At 41.1% G+C, this 18569-nt stretch overlaps 1 protein-coding gene across 2 annotated transcripts in view; it reads right to left on the bottom strand.

Moving 5' to 3' along the window:
- Positions 1 to 13522, bottom strand: part of STAM (signal transducing adaptor molecule) — a 77462-nt gene extending 63940 nt beyond the window's left edge. The window contains exon 1 of one of the 2 annotated variants that reach the window (XM_040451298.1): positions 13279 to 13522. In XM_040451298.1, the coding sequence (XP_040307232.1) occupies positions 13279 to 13318 (40 nt within the window). In that variant the 5' untranslated portion in view covers positions 13319 to 13522. The remainder of the gene's footprint in view (positions 1 to 13278) is intronic. The other variant, XM_040451299.1, reaches the window with a different exon arrangement.
- Between the last annotated feature and the right edge of the window lie 5047 nt (positions 13523 to 18569).

Raw genomic sequence — 18569 nt, forward strand, 5'->3', positions numbered from 1 at the left:
CTCCACATCCCCTCAATGCCCTGCAGCCTAGTTCAACAATGATACTCATTTCCTCCATTTTGATCTACTACTGAGAGCTGGAGGTCAGAGTTGGTTTAAAGCAGAAAAGAGCAAGCAGCCAACTCTGTCCAAATTCTTTGCAGGCTTACAACTTCTGATCCACAGCACAGCCCCAAGGGATGGAGCAACACCTACTAGTCAGTCACTGCCACCAGACGCTGGCAGTGAGTTGTCACCAACGAGTAGTGGGTACCTATACCTAATCATCCTACCATCTTCGAATAGGGAAAATAACAAAAGCAGGTTATTCACACAAATGAATTCCTTGTATAAGAATACAAATGTCTAATACATCTGAGATCTTGGTTAGGTAACTTATTTGCAGGAAATTACAAAATTTGGACAGACATTCAACAAAATGGAATAAGTTTCTAATCTATGCCAGGCTCCATCTGAAGTAGCTTCGACTCTAAAAAAAGAAATGAAACCAGCCGATAGAGACCTAAATAGATGACAGAAAAAGTGTCACAGAAAAAAATGGAAAGCCCAAGCAAGCTTAAAAAAAGGTAAAGACCTGGGGGGGGGGGCGGCCAGAGAAAGGGAAACCAGAAAGGCTTCTTGATATATTTAGAAACTAAGAAGAGAACAGGATTAATAGCAAACTCTTTTGTTTCTATTTAAGTATAGTAAATATACAGTAAATACAGTAAAGAGTGAAGTTATAAAAACAGAAGAGAAGCATAACAAAGAATCTAGGCTAGATACAATAGAGACTATGTTGTGAAAGGTTGGAATCACTCAAAAACCTAAAATACAAGATGCTGTGTTTGTCTTAATTCAAGAAACAGAGAGCCAATAAAATTTCCAGCAAATAAATAACCTAACCAGAGCTGGACTTTCAGACAAAAATGAATACTACCCATATGTGAAAATAGTTTGAAAGGGGAAAAGAAGAAAATAGAATGAGAAATGAACAGTACTTTGGAAACTAAACAGGTTATTTAGAAAGCAAAAGTTGAAATGCTATTTAATTTCATTTGGGCTGCGGGTATGCCAAGAGGATAACTGAGTCAAATTTACCTGTCACTGTTCAAGCTTACATAATATACTGTAAATCCCTTGAAAACAACAACCATTTCTATTTTGGGCAGTTTTTTCAATATTCATGTTCTCAGCCTAAGTAATTAATAAATACTAAACTTACGCAATCACAATATGAATCCATAAAAGTCACAGAAACACAGAGACCTTTAATAGCATCTACCTCAATAATTTTCAAATTTTACTTTTCAGTACAGGAAACCCTCCACAATGTAACTGTGATGCTACCTTCTGTTCTGTTCAGAGTTGTGGGCACAGAACTCCACAAGTTTCCCCGCACTTCACACACAAGCAACAAGCGCAGGGGTTCCCAGGTCAAATGCACTTCTGATCAACTGGCTACGAATTCAAGGGTTCCCATTATCCCCCTCAGGTTCATTAATTCACTGTAACAACTCAGAACTCAGAAAAGTACTTATGATTACAGTTTTATTACAACAGATACAAATCTGTACCAGCCAGTGAAGAGATTCTTGCACAGGGTAAGGTCTGGAACAATCCCAAACCCAACGCCTCTGTACCCTCAGGACACATCATCCTCCTGGAACATAAATGTGCATCACCAACAAGGAGGCTCAACCAAGATTTGGTGTCTAGAGCATTTATTGGCATTTCGTTACGAAGTTATGAAGCCACCTCCTGGAACTCAATCTCCAGGCCTCCTACTCCTCCCTGGGGATCTGGCTAATATCATATGATTCAAAGTCTCAACCATCTAATCACAAGGTTAAGCTAGAGTGACCAGCTTCCATGCTGAGTCATCTCATTAACATAGACAAAGATCACACACTCTCATTCAATATTCTTTTATAAGAAAATCTTACCTTCAAAGAAACTCAGTTGTAAACCAAATCCAAGTAGAACTGCTCTAATTGAGGAGACCCAGCGAGACCCAACCTCTATTAGACCCTCCTCTAATTGAGCAGACCCTATGGATCCCCAACCCCTATGAAACCAAAGAAAACTGAGTGACTCATCCTGATCAATATCCTCCAGTCTAACATTTACTTCATCTTAGAAAAGGAAATCAAGTCAGTGCTTTGATCTGATAGTGTATTTAAATAATTTATTCACCATCCTTACTGACTGGTAGCCAAGCAAGCCTTTTAAAAAACATAGTGCATTTATGCATTTAAAAACATAGTGCAAAAACAAGAAAACACTTAAATTCTACCATCTTATTTAAAAATATAATAGCTAAGCTTATTAAAACTTAACTTATGGATGCCTGAGTGGCTCAGTCAGTTAAGCATCTGACTCTTGATTTCGGCTCAGGTGATGATCTCACAGTTCGTGAGTTCAAGCTCTGCATCAGTGTGGAGCCTACTTGGGATTCTCTCTCTCTCCTTCTCTCTCTCTCTCTCTCTCTCTCTCTCTCTGCCCCTTCCCTTCTCATACGCAAGCGTGCTCTTTCTCTCTTTCAAAATACATAAACTTGAAAAAAAAACTTACTAAAACTTCAATAGTTAACTAGAAATGATATTTTTATGTCTGATCAAATATAAACTGCTTATAACCATTAACAGAGTATGATCTTACAGTTCTGAATTAAGTTGTAACCAGAAGTATGTCAGCAGATTTGCTGAAAACTCGTGAACTACCTACCTTCTTACTCTCCAATGTATAAACAGGATCAGGATCTGACTCAAACTTCTACAGATCAGAAACGCAACCCATTTCAGAACTCTAGAACTATTCAAATTCTTTATCGATGCTGCCTTACAATCAACAAGAGCAATAGCACAGTTCTTTGTCAGTGACAAAAACAGCGAATATTTTTAAATCGGATGAACAAAAACTATTAGTAACAATTCAACATCGTTTTGTGAACAGCAAAATCAAAACTATTTTCTAAGACAAAAACAGGGTTTGTAGGCAAGGTAAAAGTGACAAGCAAAAACAGAGACTTGCTTCTAAAGAATTCAAAGCTTCATAATGATCTCACTTTATCCTCAGATTATCCTTACCCTAATACAAAGCTTGTTTAATTGCACTTCACTTTATTGCACTCAGCAGATAATGCTTTTTCTACAAATTGAAGGTTTGTGACAACCAAGCTTCGAGCAAGTCTATCAGCACCATTTTTCCATGTGTCACATTTTGATAATTCTTGCAATATTTCAAACTCTTTCATTATTGTATTTGTTACAGTGATCTGTGATTAGTGATTATGATTTGCTAAAAGCTCAAATGATGGTGAGCATTTTTTAGTAATAAAGCACTTTTTTTTTTTAATTTTTTTTTTCAACGTTTATTTATTTTTGGGACAGAGAGAGACAGAACATGAACGGGGGAGGGGCAGAGAGAGAGGGAGACACAGAATGGGAAACAGGCTCCAGGCTCCGAGCCATCAGCCCAGAGCCTGACGCGGGGCTCGAACTCCCGGACCACGAGATCGTGACCTGGCTGAAGTCGGACGCTTAACCGACTGCGCCACCCAGGCGCCCCAATAAAGCACTTTTTAATTAAAATGTGTGCACTGGGGTGCCTGGGTTACTCAGTCGGTTGAGTGTCCGACTTCGGCTCGGGTCACGATCTCGCAGTTCATGAGTTCGAGCCCCACATCAGGCTCTGTGCTGACAGCTCAGAGCCTGGAGTCTGCTTCAGACTCTGTGTCTCCCTCTCTCTCTGCCCCTCCCCTGCTTGCGCTCGCTCTCTCTCTCTCTCTCTCTCTCTCAAAAATAAACATTAAAAAATTTTTGTAAAAAAAAAAGATGTATTCACTACTTTCTGGGAGTGATGCTATTGCACATTTAATAGACTATGGTATGGTATAAACATAACTTGTACATGCACCAGGAAACAAAAAAAATTCATTTGACTCACTTTATTGATATGTTCACTCTATTACAGTGGTCTGTAACCCAGCCCACAATACCTTCAAGGTATGCCTGAACACAAAGATTAGTGATCTTTGATGTTGCAAATGTTAACTGTTTTGGATCATCACAAATCACGTCCATAGTAAGACAATGAATTTAATAGATAAATGTGTATGTTCTGACTGTCCACTGAATGGCCATTCCCCCATCTCTCTCCCTCCTTCCCCCCCTCTCTCCGTCGCTCTCTCTCTCTCTCTCTCTTCTGGGGCCTCCCTATTCCCTGAGACACAAAATATTGAAATTAGGCCAATTAATAACTCAACAATCACCTCTAAGTATTCAAGTGACAGGAAGAGCCACATCTCTTACTTTAAATAAAAAACTAGATATGATTCAACTTAGTGAGGAAGGTATGTCAAAAGCTGAGAAAGGTCAAAAGCTAGGTGTCTTGAACCAAACAGTTAACCAAGTTGTGAATGCAAAGGAAAAGTTCTTGACAGAAATTGAAAATGCTACTCTAGTACTCCAGCACACAAATGATAAGAAACTGAAGCAGCTTTATTGCTGATATGGAGAAAGTTTTAGTGGCTGGAGAGAGTATCAAATCAGCCACAACACTCCCTTAAGTCAAAGCCTCACCCCGAGGAATGTCCTCTCTTCAAATTCTATTAAGGCTGATAAAGGTAAGGAAGCTGCAGAAGTTAGAAGATAGCAGAGTTTTCATGAGGTTTAAGGAAAGAAGCCATGTCCATAAGACAAAAGTGCAAGGTGAAACAGCAAGTGCTGAAGTATAAGCTGCAGCAAGTTATCCAGAAGATGTAACTAAGATAACGGAGGTGGCTACACTAAACAGATTTTCAACGTAGACAAAACAGCCTTATGGCAGAAGACGCCAATTCTGACTTTCATAGCTAGAGTGAAGTCAATGCTTAGCTTCAAAGCTTTGAAAGACAGGCTGACCCTCCTGTTAGAGGCTAATGCAGCTGGTGTCTAAATTGAAGCCAATGCTCGTTCATCATTATGGAAATCCTAGGGCCCTTAAGAACTATGCTAAATCGGGGTGCCTGGGTGGCTCAGTCAGTTGAACGTCCAACTCCCGATTTCAGCTTAGGTCTTGATCCCAGAGCCGTGGGATGGAGCCCCACGTCAGGCTCCACACTGAGCATGGAGTCTGCTTAAGATTCTCTCTCTCTTCCTCTGCCCTTCTCCCCCACTTGTGTGTGCTTGCTCTCTCTCTCTTTAAAATAAACATTTTTGAAAATTTAATAAAAGATTTAGGGAGGTAAGAAATGCTGACAGGATGATTGCCCATCATGTTCAGGCTATGGGGGAAAAAAAGGTCAATCAGTTTGGAGATGTAATAGTTCATCAAAAAGAGCTAATGAAAAAAGCAAGACTTAAAGAAATTATTGTCTTTTTGAGATTATGGTTATCAATTTTTCAAAATGTTTCATCTTATGTCCCTAGTCCCACTGACCACTAGAAACTGTGTTTACAAAGAAAAGCAATCTGAAGCTCTACTAACCAGAAAGGAATCAGTAGGCGTCAAAAGAACAGCATGGAAGCATCTCAGAGAAAAGCACAAAATAGAAATGAAAACCTAAAAAGCTATACAAAGAAAACCTTACAGGATAAATAAAATTAAAACAGAAGAAACAATGAGTATAATTTCTTAACCCAGTGGTTATCAGACCTTTAATAGACCTATATTCTAAATTTTCACATTTCTCCCCAAGCATGTTTTCACAGTAACTAATCCCATCCCTTAGAATCTGAGTAGTCTCTAGAGGCTCCACAGCTATTTCTAACTTTATCATGAGAGAAGCTAAAATTTGTCCATTACTTACTATAGCAAGTACTGTGTTAAGTGCTTTACATGTATCATATCCTTAAAACAACCCTAATGAAAACTAATGAAGAGAAGGCTATGCGAGGCCAGAGGATCCACACCTGAAAAAGCAGTGGTATAAAACCAACAAAGAAACATGCCTTGAGAAACAAAAGTGGAACGTGAGGATGAAGAGGTAAGAAAGGAGCTAAATGCTAACAAGTTTTACATTCTAGGCTGAAAAGTCAAATTCCTGTGAAAGCTGTAGATTTACTGAAATGCCGTAATCACTGGAGCCATATGATTATATTGTATTTTCGAAATATCACGATCAACCACCTAGAAAATTCCTGGGGACAGACTGAAGGCAGGGATAACAGTTGGAGGCTAACGTACTCATCTAAGAGCTCAGTGACCCAAACCAGCCCTAGCAGTGGCAATGAGAATAGAAAGGAGCGGAAGAATGAATGGAGGGAAAATGAATGTGGATTCAAGACCTGTTAGGAAGATAAAGCTCAGAGATTATAGCAACACCAGAATCCTTAAGGGCATGATCCATGTGCTGGCACAGAGTAGATCATATGTGTCTGTTGTCTGGAACGTAGAAAATTACAACTACAGAAGTCAAGAATGACTCCCAAGAATCTAGACATACATGACTAAACTGAAGTACCAGTCATCAGCACAGAAGAAAAGAATACTTAAGGAAAGTTTAAATATGATTTTGAACAAGCCAGATTTGAAGCATATTCATTTCCAGTAAAGAATCAGAATATCATGGGCACCTGGGTGGCTCAGTCGGTTAAGCGTCCGACTTCAGCTCTCAGCTCAGGTCATGATCTCGCAGTCCATGAGTTCAAGCCCCACGTCAGGCCCTGTGCTGACAGCTCGGAGCCTGGAGCCTGCTTCAGATTCTATGTCACCCTCTCTTTCGGCCCCTCCCCCGCTTATGCTCTGTCTCTCTCATTCTCAAAAATGAATAAATGTTAAAAAAAAATTTTAAAAAAGAATCAGAACATCATGTATTTTTATAAATATTCTTAATAACAACTCCATGAGGTAGATATTTTTATCCCTATTTACAAAGGTGGAAAGTGAACGCAGAAGGCTTCTGTACTTGTTCATGTCCATACTGTGCCCATTTATTAACAGCAAATGCTGCAGCTGCCATTTAAACCCAGAGCCCAAGGTCTTTCCATCACACCATACTGCAGGAGAATAATGTAGCATTAACATTTATGAAAATTAAACTGGCTGTGATTTATGATCCTGAATGGACTAACAAAACAGACTAAAACCATGTCCAAGTCTATAGGATATGAACTGGTCCAAAGTACTCTGATTAGGAATGCAAAAGTACTATCACAAAAACAAAGATATGGTTTAGAAGAGGCAGGGTAATAATTCAGAGATGCCTCTAGGGTTTCAAATCAAGACAACTAATACAGTGTAAAATATTTACCATATAATGAAGGTAGAACCAGACTGGAAAATAAGTTCAGTTTTCTGATAGATTGATTTCTAGGTGATAACAAAATACCCAATAGAAATACAAGACTGGAGATGAAAAAAAAAATCAGTAATTCATTATTTGATAAATACTTATTGACTGCTTACTATGTATCAGATACTGTCCCTAAGATACTAGGGATAGAAATGAAATTTTCCCTGGGCGTCTGGGTGGCTCAGTCAGTTAAGCATCCGACTTTGGCTCAGGTCATGATCTCGCAGTCCATGAGTTTGAGCCCTACATCGGGCTCTGTGCTGACAGCTCAGAGCCTGGAGCCTGTTTCAGATTCTGTGTCTCCCTCTCTCTCTGACCCTCCCCCATTCATGCTCTGTCTCTGTCTTAAAAATAAATAAACATTAAAAAAAATTAGAAATGAAATTTTCTCATTCTGTGGAGTTTGTATTTTATACAGGGAATGATCAATTAATGTCAAGTAGTTGAATACCATAAAGAAAAATAAAATGGAACAAGGAAACAGAATGAGAGGGTAGAAATGGATTTTTTTTTATAGAAAGTAATTAGGGAAAGCTTCTCTTCGAAACTCATTTGAACACAGTCTTAAAGGATGTAATGGACATCAAGATCTTCAAATATTGGGGGGGAAGGCATTGTAATCAAAAAAGACAGCACAATACAGAGACAGAGGCAGGGAAGAGCTCAGAGTGTTCTGACCCAAGAGGCTTAGAATGATAGAGTCTGGAGATCAAAATCATATCAGAGACACAGGAAGGAGCCTAAATGTAGCCCACAATAAGGAATTTGCATTTCCCTGTAAGTCGATGGGAAGCTACTGGAGGGTTCTGAGCAAGTAAATGACATTATCTAAGATTTTTAAAAGATCACTGACTTTTTTGTATAAGAATTGACTGCAGGGGGCAATTGTGCAGCCCAACTAGAAGGCTCATGCCATAGTCTATGAAAGAGATATCAATGACTGGACTAGTAAGATAATAATGGTAAGGAAAGGAGAAGTGATTAAAGTAGAGCCAAAGATCTTACTGACAGAATGGATGTGGAATGTGAAAAAAGAAGAATCAATGATGACTCCTAGCCAGACATTAGAGATGAGTGACAGGAATATCGATGGTGCCATCTACTGAAACAGGCAAGAATGAAGAAAAGAGAAGGTTTAGGTAAGAAAACCAAGAACCATTTACCTCAGTAGCCCATATTAAAGATAAAGAAACTGATGCACAGAACATCTAAGCAACTAGCCCACGGTCACTGCTGGTAAGCAGCAAAGTTAGGAATTGAATTCAAGCAGTATAGTTCCAAGGTCTCAATTCTTAAAATTTTTTTTTTAACGTTTATTTATTTTTGAGACAGAGAGAGACAGAGCATGAACGGGGGAGGGACAGAGAGAGAGGGAGACACAGAATCAGAAGCAGGCTCCAGGCTCTGAGCCATCAACCCAGAGCCCGACACGGGGCTCGAACTCACAGACCGTGAGATGGTGACCTTAGCTGAAGTGGGACGCTTAACCGACTGAGCCACCCAGGCGCCCCCAAGGTCTGAATTCTTAATGCTAAGTTAAATTGTCTAGTAAGACTGCAAGAAGAAAAATGTCAAAAGAATTTCTAGAACTGAGCCTAAAGTTTGGTTCAACATTTGAAGGTCACAAAAGGAAAAGCCAAAAAGACTAAAATGGAGCTAAGCAGCAAATTAGAAAAAGTTTGGTGTCCTGGAAACCAACTGAATAAAGTATATCAAAGACGAAAACTAAGAGATCAACAAAGAGACTAGGAATTGACCATTAGATTTGGCAAGATGGAAGTCACTAGGGACTTTGAAATAAAAGCTCGATAGAATAAGTTATCGTTGTAATTCAACAGTTGAACTGAGCAAGAAACACAACATCCAAAATAAGATTAATTTATTCAATAAATGTTTGCAAATGTTTGCTGAATGTTTTATTAGTGCAGACAGTGGCCTACATGCTTGGGATACAGTACTGAGCAAACCAAAAATCTCTGTCCTCTTAGAGCTCACATTCTAACAACACATTTCAGCATTTCTTCCAGGAAAAAGCTATGACCAGTATTTTGCCTCTTTGTATAAAATGTTACATTACATAAATCAGATAGTGAATTTCTGATTCACCATTTCAGTTTATAAATAAAGCTAAAGACAGTTAATTTTGAAGAAGTACAAATACAACATTAAGTTATAATTAAATCAAGTGAGTTAGTAGGACTACTTTAATGTCACATACTCATTGATGGACAAAGAAGAAGGAATGTTGTTAAATTTATTCCACACACAGTATTCTACATATCATACTAGTAAAAAAGTTAACATGGGAGTCTAAAGGACTCTTTCCAAGAATTACTTACTGGGAGTCTCTGACAGGTCTCCTTAGGTAACCTTTCATGATATTTTGATATATGGATCATGTGGAGCAAATTAATCCAAATACAGAACTGGACTAACTTTAAAAAGTAAGCTTCCGGGGCGCCTGGGTGGCGCAGTCGGTTAGGCGTCCGACTTCAGCCAGGTCACGATCTCGCGGTCCGTGGGTTCGGGCCCCGCGTCGGGCTCTGGGCTGATGGCTCAGAGCCTGGAGCCTGTTTCCGATTCTGTGTCTCCCTCTCTCTCTGCCCCTCCCCCGTTCATGCTCTGTCTCTCTCTGTCCCAAAAATAAATAAACGTTGAAAAAAAAAAAAGTAAAAAAAAAAAAAAAGTAAGCTTCCCCAGGGGTACCTGGGTGGTTGGTCGGTTGGGCAGCCAACTCTTGATTTCGGCTCAGTTCACGATCCCGTGATTACGCGATGGAGTCCCACAGTGGAGCTCCGTGCGGACACTGGAGACTGGAGACTGCTTACGATTCTCTCTCTTTCTCTCTCTCTCTCTCTCTACCCCCCCCAACCCACCCCTCTCCCCCGCACACATTCTCTCTCTCTCTGTAAAATATAATAAAAAAAAAAGTAAGCTTTCCTGGAGCAAAGGAATGTTCCTACACTCAAGAAGCTTACCATCTAGTAAGCTCAAGTGAGACATTCTCAATTGAACATTAGGCACCTAATATGTTGCAACTAATAAAAAAATTAAGAAACATAGTACAGAATATAACTATCTTTTATACTAAATAATTTGGTGAAGACAGAAAGCATTGCAGGAGTTTGGAAAAGGGCAAAGATTCCAGTAGGCTAAAAGAGTGGTTCTCGGCTGGGAGCTATTTTGTGCCCCCAGGGGACATTTAGTAATGTCAGAAAACTTTTAAAATCATGTGGGGGGAGGGGGGGGACGGCGGGTAGGCGCACTGGTCTCTACTGGGTAGAGGTCAGGCATGCTGCTAAACATCCTCCATTGCACAGGATAGGCTTCCCTACATTGCACAGGATAGGCTTGCAAAAGAAAGATATTTATCTGGTCCACAATGTCAAGTGTCACTAAGAAACTTTAGGCTAGAGTAATCAGGAAATGATTCAAAAACGAGTTGGACCCAGAGCTGGCCTTTAATCATGAGCACGTGCAGCAATTTGGAAGCCATAATAATACAAGTGAAAGTATAAAGGCTGACAGAGCCTGTGTTTGAATTGGGTGGTAAAGGTACTGGGAAAGAGTCTGACTTTAAGAAATTTGTTTAACCCCAATATAAACGTGTGTTCAAAAAGTCAGTAGGATATAAAAGTGAATGTAGTTGAAAACTAGATTATATACAGCCATGAAAACTAGATAAAAGTTCTGGAAACCAAAGAAGCAGATATTAAGAAATTGTTTCAGGAGTTAAGCATCTGACTCTTGATTGAGGTCATGATCTCACGGTTTGTGAGTTCAAGCCCTCCTTCAGGCTCCGCTTTGACAGCACGGAGCCTGCTTGGGATTCTCTCTCTCTCCCTCCCTACCCTTCCCCCATCTCTCTCTCTGTCAAAATAAATAAACTTAAAAAAAATTATTTTGAACATTTGCCCTAGAAATTACTGTAATGTTATAAAACTGCTTGAGAGCAGCAACCATGTCTTATTCATCACTCTCTTATGTCACCGAGGCAGTGTCCTGTAAATACAGATCTTCCTAGACTTATGAGGGGTTAGCTCTCAACCCACAGTAAGCTGAAAATATCCTAAGTCAAAAATGCATTTAATATACCTAACCTACCAAACATCACAGCTTAGCTTAGCCTACCTTAAATGTACTCAGAAAACTTACATTAGCCTACAGTTGGGCAAAATCATGTAATACAAAGCCTATTTTATAGTAAAATGTTGACTATCTTACGTAATTTATTGCATACTGTACTGAAAGTGAAAAACAGAATGGTTGTAAGGATGCAGAATGGTTCTAAGTATTACGGGGAGTTTACCCTCATGGTTGCACAGCTAACTGGGAGCTGCAGATGGGAGCCACTGCCTCGCATCACGAGAGGGGATCATACCGACTGCATCTGGCTCTCCCGGGAAAAGATCCAAATTCAAAATTCAAAGTACAGTTTCTACTGAATGCATATCGCTATCACACCATCCTAAATTTGAAAATCGTTAAGTTGAACTACTGTGAGTCAGGGATCTGACTGTGTGCTAAGTGCCTACTGAATTAAACGCGATTTTCCAATTAAGTATTATTGGCTATCTCTAAAGTTCCACCCACTGCTGATTTAGGACATTCATTGAAACTGGAACCAAAAAGAGCTATCATTTGGTAGGTGACTACTATAGAAAGGCACCGTAGTAGACCCTCTACACATGTTATTTCATTGATCACAAAAATAATGTGTTTTTCCACTTTTTTTTAAAAATTTTTTTTCAACGTTTATTTATTTTTGGGACGGAGAGAGACAGAGCATGAACGGGGGAGGGGCAGAGAGAGAGGGAGACACAGAATTGGAAACAGCCTCCAGGCTCTGAGCCATCAGCCCAGAGCCTGACGCGGGGCTCGAACTCACGGACCACGAGATCGTGACCTGGCTGGAGTCGGACGCCTAACCGACTGCGCCACCCAGGCGTCCCTCCACTCTTTAAAGATGAGCACCCTGGGACTCACAGAGCTTAAGTGACTTGCCTATGATTTCACTACAAGCTAGGCAGTGGCCAAGTGAACTCCTTTCTAGTCTTAACCCAAACCTCCAAGACTCAGTGACATACTCTAAGAGTTAAAAAGCAAAATTCAACACCTATCTTTTGTAACTAAATTATACTAAAAAATAAAAAACAAGTCTAAAAGGGTGTCCTTATATTTCTTTACTACGGTAGTTAGTCATGGTATACGGCTTGCTTTCATTCCACACTTATATGCCAAACTGGTTCCTAAGTGCATTCAAATCACCCCAAAATTCTTCTCCAGGACACTCAAAGTCCTGTAATTATTACCCTCAGACCAGAAACAAACAAAAAACTAACCTGTTGAGTCGGTACGATCAGGACCTAAGACCAACGATTCAGAAAACAGAAAAACAAAACAAAAAAGGCATTTCAAAATCAAAACGAATTAACATTCTCAGATTTAAGGTTCTCTTCCACGCCTCTTAAAGTACTGAGAGCCAGGCTAAAAAATGCAGCACAGTGCATCTCTCCTAACGTTTTTGAGAATCAACCCTGCACCAGAAGCTCTCTCCTCTCGCTACAGTCAACAAAAATGTTTTTTAAATCCCCTAAGGAAACTAACCCAAAACATTCTCCTATTCCAAACGTTTAACATTTGTCCAGGGAAAACACTTTATTGGAGGGCTTATCATCCTACCCTACGTGACATATTGCTCGGCTCTCAAACTCTCTTCTTCCAGAAGCACTGTCCCAGCACCAGATGCTACACCAGCTGTTCCTCCGAGGCCCTCGACATCAGAAGCAGTTCTTTTGAAACCCACAGTGCTAGTCCAAGGCCCATTTCGCAGGCTCTCTGAGTCCCATTTCTTTCAAAGAGGGTGAGCCAAGCCCCCAACCTCCTCCAAACTCTTTAAGAAGGAGCTTCGGGAAAGGAGAAGCACTCAGCCCCGGCCAGCGGGTCAGGGGCACCCGCACACAGCAGGCAGGGTGGGCTTGCACTCCGGCGCGGGGCGGACAGGGAGCGGCAAAAGCACTTACCAACATCCTGATCGAAGGGATTGGTGGCAAAGAGAGGCATCTCCGCTGCGTGCCCAGGCGTCCGCAGGGACTCCCCCTCGACACCACGGGAGTCGGGGAGCGACCTCGGAAGGAAGACTCCTCAGGCAAAAACAGCAACACAGACGGACTCCACGGGCTTGGCGACAGCTCCACCTCTCACCGACCCCCAGCAACCGCGGCAGCGGCGGCGGCGGCGGCGGCAACAGCGGGGGCGCAGACAAGGCCCCCGCCGCGCGGAGCCTGTCGGGAACCTAGGCGACCTCGGCGCTGCCTGCTCAGGACCTGCCCGGAACCTGCCCCGCCAAATCAGGCCCCACCAAAGAGTCCCCTCTCCCGGACCCCTACTTTCGATCGGTCGTGCGCGAGAGTAGGAATAATGCCTGTATTTTCTGCTTTTGCTTTGGCCAGGAGTCGCCGGAGGACGGGGTCCTCCAGGCGCGCCGAAGACGACTACCGAGCCCAGGCGTGAATCAGAGACCGAGAAAGAAAAAGGGTCGCGTGAGGATTGAGCCAGACCCCGTGCTCGGCCCTGGCTCAGTCAATTGTCATGATTTTATACTCCCTCTTGAGGGGGGACGGAAACTCCTTCGTTGGGGGTCAGCTAAGTCAAAAAGCCGTGAGTTCAGTTCGCTGCCCGAGGTGACAAGAAACTTGCTTGGATGAAGTCATGTGAGCTGAACCGATTGGCCCGAATCCTCAAAGAGGGGAGTGTCAGGGCGCGCGGCTCCCTTGGAGAGGCTGAGGTAACGCTGGCACCTTCCCGAGAGTCCCCGGACGCCTGGCTTCTGAGTCTCTGTGGAAAGCACTTCTCGCTGGGCGTTGGCGCGCCTGACGAACTGTGCAGTCACTGAGCAGTTGTGGCGATTGGAAAATCAGTTTCACGCCCCAGGAATGTCTGCGAGAGCCGTCCCCGCCCCGCTTCCCAGACCCAGCCAAAAAAAAAAAAAAAAAAAAAAAAATCCAAAGCAAAACCAACTGAGAAATGGAGCTAGAAATTGATGAGGGATTCCTAGCACCTCAGAATGTTGACTTGGTAACTTTATTTTTAAGTCTTTAACAAATTGCGTTTATGTCACGTAGAAATTTTAAGCAGCTTCCGGGGGTTTTGTGTCCCACTTGGAACCAACTTCAGAGCAGCTTGTGCATAAATTGGAATTATGTGAATCGTACCTCCGGTTAGAGCACTTAACACACGTAGCGTGTAAACAAATATTTCCAACTTGTCGGCGACGGGATCACTCTGCAAGGCGGGCTTACAAAAATCCATGGGGAATGAAATCTCACTTCTGAAAGTGAAAAACGCAAATTCAAGTAGCGTCTGGATACCTTGCGCCCATTCAGACGGGGACTGAAGGCTAAATTAATATAGTCTTCCTAAAGGAACTATTTGAAAGGATGTTACAAAAGTAGGAACACCTTTGGACCCAGCAATTCTACTTTTTGGATTTATCCTAAAGACAGTCTTGAAGAACACGAACAACAGTGTTCGTGGCAACGTGGCTTCTAATATCAAAGCGTCCTTCACCACTAAAATGCCCAATATAAATCACATCACCTCCTGGTGCTTCAATTTTATTTTCTCATCTGTGAAAAGCAGGAACAATCATAGGGTTGTGAGGATGGAATGGATGAATACAAACCAAACCCTTAGGTGCCTAGCATGTAGTAAGCACTAAATAAATGTAAGTAATCATGATAATTAATATTGGCCAAGCAAATCATAGTACACACGATGTGGAAACTCCGCAGCTGTCCGAGGTGATGATGTAGACGTGTATTTACGTAGAAAGACATCCAGATACATAAGTTCTTAAAAGCGAGTTACAAAAACGCGTAAAATTACAGAATACGCCCAATTTTTAAAGCCTGAAATACATGAGACTATTATGACAGGGCTGTCTCTGAGTGGTAAGATTTGAGATGATATTTTGTTCTTTGTGCATGTTATATTTTCCAAATATTTTCACGATGAGCCTCTATTTCTTTCAGAAGCAGAAAAAGTTAAAAAACAGTGTAAAAAATGTAGCATATTAGTAATACCACTTCTTAACATCTTGAGGAGCCAGTGCCGAAAGCCTGTTTGTGTTTCATGATGGCAAGTATAAAATTATTCTAAAACATCACTATTGATAGGAAAAGCAGAACATTCTCTCTAAAACCGGTTCTTGGTGACTAATCTGATAGAATCAAGTGACAGCTTGTCCATCTTAAGGTCCTGAGCAGTGTCTGGGGCACATTATCATAATCGCCCTGCATCAAAGCCAAATATTTATAAAAATGCGTTTGGACGTGCTTTGTGCTCCAATAAGGAGACTGAGTTGCCGTGTTGCTGGCAATAAGCTAGTGATCAAATTGTGTGAGCCTTGATCATCAGTGTGTGAAAGCACTGGGAATAGTGAAGGAATTAGTTAGTCTTGATGCCATTATCCTTGTCTTCCGACCTAAAAGAATTCCTTCAGTTATTTGGGACCTTTATAATTGATATGCTATAGATAATAGACATTTTTAAATGTAGAAATTTTAATATTGTCATGCTTAACATAAAAGTCCAATATAAAAAGTTAAATGGGATTGTATTTTGAGGTTAGCTTTCTGTTGTTATCCCTTAAAACATTGAAACTGCAGGAGTTGGCACTTTTAAGATTACCAAAATTTTTAAAATCTAGAGACTACATATAATTTCTATAATACATGGGTTTAATAAATTCTGTGGTTAATTTTAAAATATTAGTTCCTTTTCTTTTTGGTGTGACATTGAAAATTCTTCTACAGTAAAAAATGATAGCAATGTGCAAATGGAGTTGTTCCAGGGGATATCTATAATTTTAAAGTTTAGGAAAAGAAATATCCCAGGAAGATTATTCACACTAGCTAACACCCTCATCATCTCTTAAATGAATTATTACATCCACCTCCTATGTTTTTCTACTTTCTTACTGTTACGGACTGATTTGCATCCCACCCAAATTCATGTTAAAGTCCTACCCCCAAATGTGATGGCATTTGGAGATGAAGCCTTTGGTAGATAATTCAGTAATTAGGTTTAGATGAGGTCCTGAAGGTGGGGCCCTCATGATGGGATTAGTGCCCTTTTTAAAAAAAATTTTTTTAACATTCGTTTATTTTGAGGAAGAGAGATAGTGCGAGCAGGGGGAGGGGCAGAGAGAGGGGGAGACACAGAATCCGAAGCAGGCTCCAGGCTCTGAGCTGTCAGCACAGAGCTGGACACGGAGCTTGAACTCAAGAACCCTGAGCTCATGACCCGAATGGAAGTTGGATGCTTAACCGACTGAGCGCCCCCAGGTGCCCCAAGGGATTAGTGCCCTTTTTAAGAATAGGCAAGAGGGAGCTTCCTCTGTCTTGTGAGGACACGGGAGGGAAGCCGGAAGCAGAGTTCTCACCAGAACCTGAGCATGCTGGCCTCCTGATCTCAGATTTCCAGCCTCCAAAAACAAATTTGTTGTTTAAGCTTCCCAATCTATGATCATTTCTTACAGCACCAGAGTTGACTGATACACCTACCTATCTCCAAACCATTCTCCAAACCCCTGCTGGAATGATTTTTTCTAACACACAAACCTGATTGTGTCATTCCTATGGAATTCTCATATCCTTTCTTCAGTCGTTCAGTACATATTTATTAACACTTTATGTGTGCAAGGTACCATTCTGTATGCTGGAAATAACATAAGGATAAATGCTGTATATGAGATAACCTCTTTTGGAATATCTGCTATTTGGAGTATCTCCTGTTTGGAGAATAGTCATTAAATAATTCCATGATTACAGGTATGCAGAGTAGTCTCCTACCTTCAGGATTAAATTCTGATTCTTTAGTAAGTGTATCCTTACTGAAGTGGCCCCTGAGTATCTCATCTCTTCAGTCTTTTTTCATAGCCTCTCCTCTAACATTTCTGATGTTCCATGGTTTCCCTATCTTCAAACAAGCAAGTTTTTCTGCCTTTTCCGCTCTGATTCTATAACTTCTCTAAACCTCTTCTCAGATTTCACTTCCCTTTCTGGGCTTTCTCTACTCAGTACCTGACCAATAATAGGCACATGATAAATACATGTTAATAAGTTGGTTATTGGCGACCTCTGTCACAGCACTTAGTGGTATTATATTTATTCCAGGTGTCTTTATATAAAAACCACTCCAAAGTCATGTTAAGGCAACAATAATCCTTTCTTTGATTACAAATCAGAAATATAGTCAGTGTTCTGCAGGCACAGATTCCTTCTCTTCCACACAGTGTCAGCAGGGGTGCCTCAAAGTCTGGAATGATTCTACACCTTGGGGTTGCAATCACTGGAAAGCTTTTGCACTTACATGTCTGGCAATTGATGCTGGCAGTTGGCTAGGTCACTGGGGCTGTCAGCTAGAACTACATGGGACCTTCTATGTGTCTCCTTGGTTTCCCCCAACATATTGGACCAAGCATTCCAAGAGATACGAAGACCTGAGGTAGGTAAGGGGCACAGCATCCTATCAGTCATATTCTATTGGACAAACAGTCACAATGTCTATAGTAAAGGGCACAGGATATAAAACCCAATTTTTTTTTAATTTTTTCAAAGATATCTATTTACTTTTGAGAGAGAGACAAAGAGAGACAGAGCATGATCAGGAGAGGGGCAGAGAGAGAGGGAGATGCAGAATCTAGGGCAGGCTCCAGACTCTGAGCTGTCAGCACAGAGCCTGACACAGGGCTCAAACTCATGAGCCATGAGTGAGATCGTTGACCTGAGCCGAAGTCAGATGCTTAACTGACTGAGCCACCCAGGTGCCCAAAACCCAATTCTTGATGGAAGTTCTATTTAAGAATTCAGGGACTATATTTGAAAGCTACCACAATAGTGTAACATTTTACTTGTTTTTATAGCTTTCGTCTGTGACTTACTTATCTCTAGATTTCCATGGTAGGTGTCCCATAAATACATGTTAAATATACTAAAGAAATAAAATTTGTCATGATTAAAGTAGCATATTTCCAATGGTATACTCATCAGCCATGAGGGAGTAACAGGACGTGGACTTATCTTTTTACCATAACCAAACAGAACACTGAATAAAATACATGAAACAATTGATTTCAAACATGAGACAACAGACTATAATCCCAAGGAAAAAGGGAACATGCATGAGCCCTGCAATTGCTACAGCTTTCTGCCTAGAGTCAGTTTCTGGACTACGCTATAGGAAAGGGAACCTAAAAGGAACCAAATAGTCTTATTGTATTAAAAAGAGAAAAATCAGGGGCGCCTGGGTG

Source organism: Herpailurus yagouaroundi, unplaced genomic scaffold (assembly GCF_014898765.1).
Source record: "Herpailurus yagouaroundi ecotype Mexico unplaced genomic scaffold, PumYag 203, whole genome shotgun sequence".
Taxonomy (NCBI): domain Eukaryota; kingdom Metazoa; phylum Chordata; class Mammalia; order Carnivora; family Felidae; genus Herpailurus; species Herpailurus yagouaroundi.